The following is a 6,526-nucleotide window of genomic DNA, read 5'->3' as shown; positions in this document are numbered from 1 at the left end:
AAACTGGGAACGTGGTGTCACATTGTGAATCTGGTTTAACATTGTACGTTCTGCACTGCAGTTACATCAGCGCCCTCTACAGTATGGGAGGGCGAATAACACTTAAGTTTTGGAACGAGGACATGGCACTCACAAGGTAGCTGTCGACAGATTTCATTAAGTCTGAACACTGAGCAGGTGGGACCTCTTTGTCAAAAACCTTTTGGTTTGTTCACAGTTTCAATGAACCAGCGTAACGGTGAATTCAATTCCGGGTTAAAAAACAAGAGAAACGGGTAATGCGCTGTGTACAAAGCAAAAGCGATCTTTAAAACAACTGTTATTTAAATATAAAGAAAAACAGAGCCATTCGTGGCTGGTGAAAACAGATACTGTACAGCTGATTAGTGACGTTTTTCTGTACCAGACGTTTCACTCAGTACACGAAGCCGTACGCAACAAATTGTAATCTAAGTCCATTCAGTAGTTAAGGTGACGAGTGTCTCCACTAAGTTCAACTGCACTACATTTTGTAACCATTACAGTCTTAACCTGGAAAACAAGGTTTTAAAAATCTGTACATTTGTTAATGATGAATTAGGACTGAAAGCATTTACAAGAGTGATTCGACCGGCACTTGACCAGTTGTTGCGTGACTGCCACAAAAGAGATCCCGTAAGAAACTACTACTAAGCCATAAACCACAAGGCCATTGCAGTAGCATGAAAACTCATCTACGCAGCGAGTCTGAAGCAAAGTAACAACTGCAAGCGCTCGTCTGAACCAGCACTGTTTTGGCCATGTCGTGTTGGTGAGGATTGCTAACTTTCTCCACCTTTCTGCATCCTTCACGTCCTGTCACAGCAACGTCCAAACTGAGTTAACTAGTCAAAGTGCTTCTCAACACACGGATGGTGTCTAAGCAAGTTAAGCTAATAGGATATATTTAAACGCATACAACAAACCGTCTCACGTGTACCAACGTTCTTTGCCTTGCACCTCAATCTTCCTCACCATCACAAGAGCCGGTCATGATGCTCTCAAGTAAACATGGCGACACATTTATAGAAGGGTGCGCTGGTGATATGCACACTTATGCATGCTAAGATCATCTAAACTCGTAGTATCGAAATGGCATTTAAGCACTTTCGCAGGCACCCAGCCTTTAAAAAAAAGAAGCCCCACCTGGTTTTTCAGATGATCTCAGCAGGTTTCTTGGTATCGGCGTGCATTACATACAACAGCCCCAGCTTCAAAACTCCTTTTCGCACACTGTCAAATGTCTACAACTGTGCCGTCAAATGGTTTCAGTCATAGCCGAGCTAAAACGGCACTCAAACCGATATCTTTATTCTGTCATGTACAAACACTCACCCTCTGCGAGGTCCAAACACCGGCACCGTTCAGACTCTCCGCAGGCGTCAAACCCCAAAGCAAAGAAAAGTAAAAAAGCAAGGCACTATAATCTTCGGAAAGCTCACCGGACGTGGGCAAAAAGAGAACGTTTCTTCAAGTACATTTTTACATTTTACATTCACATTTTTTCGAATACACAAAAAATACAAAGGGGAAAAACAAAAAGGTTAAAGTGTCTCCAATAAGTTGTGAAATAATGAAATAGCTAGCCTTACATCTCATGAACGCTAATATCCATAACCCTCACAATTTTATGTTTTTTTTTCTACCTTTAATTTAAACGCATGTTGTCCAACAACATTTATAATAATCACAGTGTTTCAACATCAAAAACTGATGAGTAAATACAGGTCCATACAGAACACAACCTTCTCATTTGACTGTTGCCAACTATTATAACAGGCCCCCAAAATGCTGCCAGGATCAAAAAAAGCTGTACCATCAGAGCTTTGTCGGTGAATGGGTCTACATGTCACATCTACCCACCCCAAATAAAGACAGCGTGAATGGTGACCACAATCTTCTGCCATTTACCATAAATGGGCGCAGCAAAATGTTGACCTCTAATTCACTGCAAAGGGGGCCATGGGTTTTGACAGACGGACTCCCCCACCAAAAGGAACAGATCTGTTTATCTAAACTATAATACACCATTACAGCTCGCCTTACGGTGTGGCCTGATGAGAGAGGTGGAAGAGGATATTAAGCATGTGAATGTGCTGCAAAGCATGCTGGGAAGCCGTAGTATTTTGTAGCACAAACCCTGGGGCAGCTTAAAGGCCTCCGAACATCTGAAAAACAGAAATCTCTCTAACATTTGCTACACAAGGCCGGCTCGAAGGGCGTACGGTAAGAAAACCAACCCAACCAAACAAAACAAATGGAATCATAACCCTCACAACCCAATTTAAAAACAAAGTACGATCTTGTACACGGATTTTCGTTTTATCGAATGAAGGACACTTTTTGTGTTTTAAAACAGAGTTTTTTCCCCCACCGTTGTAATTATTGCATTTTTCATGGCATTGCAGCAGAGGGTCGAGGGCAGGGGGAACAGGGGTACGCGGTTTGTCTGTCCGTCTCCAAACCGCCCTCCGTTTGCTGACGATGAGCGAGTGTGAGGAGATAAAAGGCGAGACAGCAAACCAGTCGATTCAAATCACTCTGGAGTAAAATGTGTGGGCCTGGATGGTGAACGATGACGTCGCTACACACTTTGAAAGATGTTAAACCATAACAATTGTAAAACTGTCTTTGGCCACATCACATTGCATTCGTTGCGTATTCGTCCCCTCCTGTGTCTGGTTGGACATTATCTGTAAATGTGCAAGAAGATTCCGCAGGTGCATCTTGGCATCTTCTTTCTCTTCAAACCTCTCAATGCTTTCAGACAAATCTGCAATGCAATAGCACACACATTCCAAATCCCATATCAGCCCCCTGCCTCTTTCTCTGACCGTCCCCTCCACCAAAATCTTTCGGCCTAGCACGGCAAGGCCCTGCACTATGTGGTCTTCAGGTTGGGTCCGCCAGGGTGGCTGACTGACTTTTGCAAAGTGCTGATGTGGAAGGTCTGTATTGGGGTGGGAACCGGTGGAAACTGGCCCAGGGGTTGCGAGGAGGCAAGTAGGCCACCCTGGGCGTGCGGGGCAGAGCTGGCCCACTGGGCGCTGTAAGGTGCGGATGGGTAACCGTACTGCGGCGTGGGGCACAGGGAGCCTTTCCGGGTCCCTAGAGAGGTAGCAGGAGTGTTGGGTATGGATGGGTGACCACTCAGAGTCGAAGCGATGCTTGGGCACAGCTGGCCCGGAGCGGAGTACTTACGGCCCATGTTGGCAGGAGGGACCATCTGAGGAGAGATGAGGAAAAGACATGTAAAACACGCTGGCTGTTTTAGCATCACCAGTGCCCTCTAAATCTCCCAAAATGTCAAATTCAGGTTCTTACATCGTGACTGTTGCCCTGAGGGGCCGAATGTTGTTGATGTTTGGTGACTCTCTTGCCCTGGGACAGGTTCATAGCATCCCTGGCCCAGTTGTCCACCAGCTTGTGCAGTTCGTCTGTGAACATCCCCTTGCAGCTCTGGGACTGAGAGACGGACGGCTGGTTTGGATTCAGACCAGTTCCCGCCACCGTATTGGTGCTGCTCGTCCCTACGCAAAGAAAAATGACAATGTAATTGACAAGTCATTCGAACCGACTTCCCACAAACCCACAGCTGATGGCCACAGACTATATCGAAGTATACATGTATATTTTCATATACATAAGGTATGTAGGAAACAGAATTCATGGCAGTGAGGCCCTATGGAGCACCTGGGCGTCCGCTGTGATGCTAAAGTGACAGTTTTATCACTCTGAATCCAGCCTGCAAAACAGGGCACCATGAAAGTGTTACAACAGCATCTCAGGCACTTCACCTTTTTAAATGGCCTGCGTTTTATGATCATGCTTGTCATTATGATGATGTGTCAACACAGCGTAAAAAGGAGCGAGATGGTGATAAAATGGAACAGGGTCACCAAAAGCTCCAGTATTAGCTTGAAATGAACTGCAATGTCTCCTACACTAGAAGAGGTTAATTCTGTTCTTTATTCATTTGAAATGTATATGTACAGTTTTTGGATATAATCATAGAGTTATAGACGTTATGTTTCAAGTTTTAGCATTAGTATTTGGGAGAGGAGGTATGAGTAGATACATTTAGACTATACTGTTTACTGAGCACTTAAAGGGACAGTTCACCTAAAAATAAAGACTTCACCACTTACTCATCCTTTCTTATTTTCAAGAGGTTTAGACAAATGACTCAACTTCTCTCGTCCAAAAAAGGAATCCATTGTAAAAGCAGTGTGCAAGGAAGACAAAAGCAGTAGTCACTATTCACTTTCATTGTTTAGATAAGAGCCGCTGGAACAATGTACTATAAATAACTGTGTTTCACAAAAGAAAGAGATAAGGGTGAGGAAATGACAAAACTTTCTTATTTAGGTGAACTGTTCCGAAGCAAGATGAAGCAGACGGGCTGAAGAGATGGGTTAAAATACCTCAGCTTCTTCGTAAGACACAACACTGTCATACCAAGAGATGACGGTCTTTAAACAGACCGAAGGCATCATGCACTGCTCTAAGCTGTCTGCTTTAGTACGCACGTTGCTCAAAAAAACCCAAAGCTGAGGCATTTGAAGTGTAAGTTAAATAAAGCTTACAAACAAACACATTTTTATAAATCAAATCTCATCATTTCAATGATGCCCACTGGCAGTATACGTAAGACCTGTTAGGACAGCAGACAAAGCCTTTCAGAATGCAACAGAAGCCCCATAAGGAACTGAGAATTCTGGGTAACGTAGTCCAGAGCAAGCCATGCTTAGAAAGACAGGCACACGCTTTTCCCTCGAGTGCAAGTGCTGGGCTGTAAAAAAAAGACAATGAATCTACTCCAAAAGATCCCTCGCTTGACTCAAAGCAGGCTGCAGGGGGCAGGATAACATCAGGATAAAGTTTGAAGCAGAAATAAACCCAGTCCTACTGGAATGACGCAATTTTGGGTACAGTGCACAGCTAGGCCAGTATTCAGCCAGTCGTATTGTCTCCGTTGGTCTGAAAGAACAACACTGTACTTGCGAATATAACATTAAATGTCTTTAAATGTTAAAACCCGAGCACAGCACAGTTTCGATGGAAAAGTGGCAAGGAAAGCTACACACAGTTCGACATCAGCATTTACTAGATGACTTCCATTCACCATGTTCACCAATCTCTTGTATTTTGGCCTTCTATTTGTAAAAACCTTCCTTTAAGTGTAAATGTTTTTCTGTGAAAAGCCGAGCAGCATCGCCTCAAATACACTGGTTTGTACCGTGATTAAACCCTGTGCTTATAAATGAGGCTTCATTACACCCTTTTAATGGGTGAGAAAGCCAATCCGGACGGGACAAGGACGTGCAGAGAGAGAGAGAGAGAGAGAGAAATGAGTTTAAAAAGAATGCAGATGAGCACAGAAAAAAGAGGTCTGGGGATTTGAACTGGCTTGCGTGTAATGGGATGAGCGTTCGGACCAGTCCATTTAAAGTGCACTAGTCTGCTGCAGAGTGGTGTCGGGCGGTGAGATGTTTAGAAAGAGTGCCATTGATTCTCTATGTGCACAAACATATATGCATACATGTTCTGCAAACGTGGAATTTCCAGACACCCAACACCACACTGTGTAAATGCTCTTTTTCATAAAAAAAAAATTCAGGGGGAAATACAATTTAGCATTGATGTCTTGTACACGGTAATATAATGTTGCATTTCTTTACGAATGACTTTGGATTTTAGCCCAAGTATTTAACTAAGAATATTTATTTGGAGTTAGAAAGTTTTAACGATGAACGAAAACCTTGAAATATCAATATGCACCCCCACCCCAGTTTTCATGTTGGAACTTACACAGGTATTTTCTCATATGAACTTATATTTAAGAGATTTACACATGAACACACATTACATGCCACACTTATAACACATGAATGGGGTCATCAGAGAGGAAATGCTCAAGTCAGCGCCACAGGACACAAGACGAGGGAGTGCAGGAGTGAGTGACGACAGGAGAGAGCAGAGAGGAAAGGGAGGATGTATAAAAGAGAGATAATTACTACAGAGCTGGTTGCAGGGGCAGACTTTTTTCACCATCTTCCCTGAAGCATGGAGAGAACGACGGGATTGAGAGAATCAGTGTTATAGTAACTCAACATCCGACACAATGCATTATGGGAGTGCATTAAAACAAGCTAGCCTACAGTCTTACTCAAAGCCTTGACATACCGTACAGTGTTTTGAAAGCAGTGATGGTAAAGTGAATGGAGGGAGGTGGTCTGGTGGAGACTATACTGTCCTAGTGAGGGGTATTACAACGTGAGAACACACGGTGCGAGTTTTCTTTTCTTCTGACTGCTAATGGAAAACATTGAGTCTGAGTAGCACCTGTGTCGAGGGACATGTTGCTAAAACTGTTTGTTTTTTGTGCGTCAAAAATGAATCGAACACAACATCAACTGGTCATCTGCATTCCATTCTTGAATTAAAATCAAACGGATACACTGCTACATTATGACATATAAGTGTAAGGGACTGTATTGTACACTCA

General features: G+C 43.4%; 1 protein-coding gene across 13 annotated transcripts in view; it reads right to left on the bottom strand.

Moving 5' to 3' along the window:
* Positions 1 to 371: 371 nt before the first annotated feature.
* The window catches only part of wnk1b (WNK lysine deficient protein kinase 1b), a 62,297-nt gene continuing 56,142 nt past the window's right edge, over positions 372 to 6,526 (bottom strand). For 8 of the 13 annotated variants that reach the window (XM_057324733.1, XM_057324735.1, XM_057324737.1 and 5 more), the window contains 3 exons: positions 6,036 to 6,077; positions 3,343 to 3,548; positions 372 to 3,244 (listed from right to left, as the gene is read on the bottom strand). In XM_057324733.1, coding sequence (XP_057180716.1) covers positions 2,900 to 3,244; positions 3,343 to 3,548; positions 6,036 to 6,077 — 593 coding nt within the window. In that variant the 3' untranslated portion in view covers positions 372 to 2,899. Of the gene's footprint in view, positions 3,245 to 3,342; positions 3,549 to 3,711; positions 3,764 to 6,035; positions 6,078 to 6,526 lie in introns of all 13 variants that reach the window. The other 5 variants (XM_057324742.1, XM_057324743.1, XM_057324745.1 and 2 more) reach the window with 2 other exon arrangements.

The sequence above is a fragment of the Triplophysa rosa genome, linkage group LG24 (genome assembly GCF_024868665.1).
Source record: "Triplophysa rosa linkage group LG24, Trosa_1v2, whole genome shotgun sequence".
NCBI classification, from domain to species: domain Eukaryota; kingdom Metazoa; phylum Chordata; class Actinopteri; order Cypriniformes; family Nemacheilidae; genus Triplophysa; species Triplophysa rosa.
Note: the sequence above shows the minus strand (reverse complement) of the source record. Positions and strands in the feature narration are given on the sequence as shown.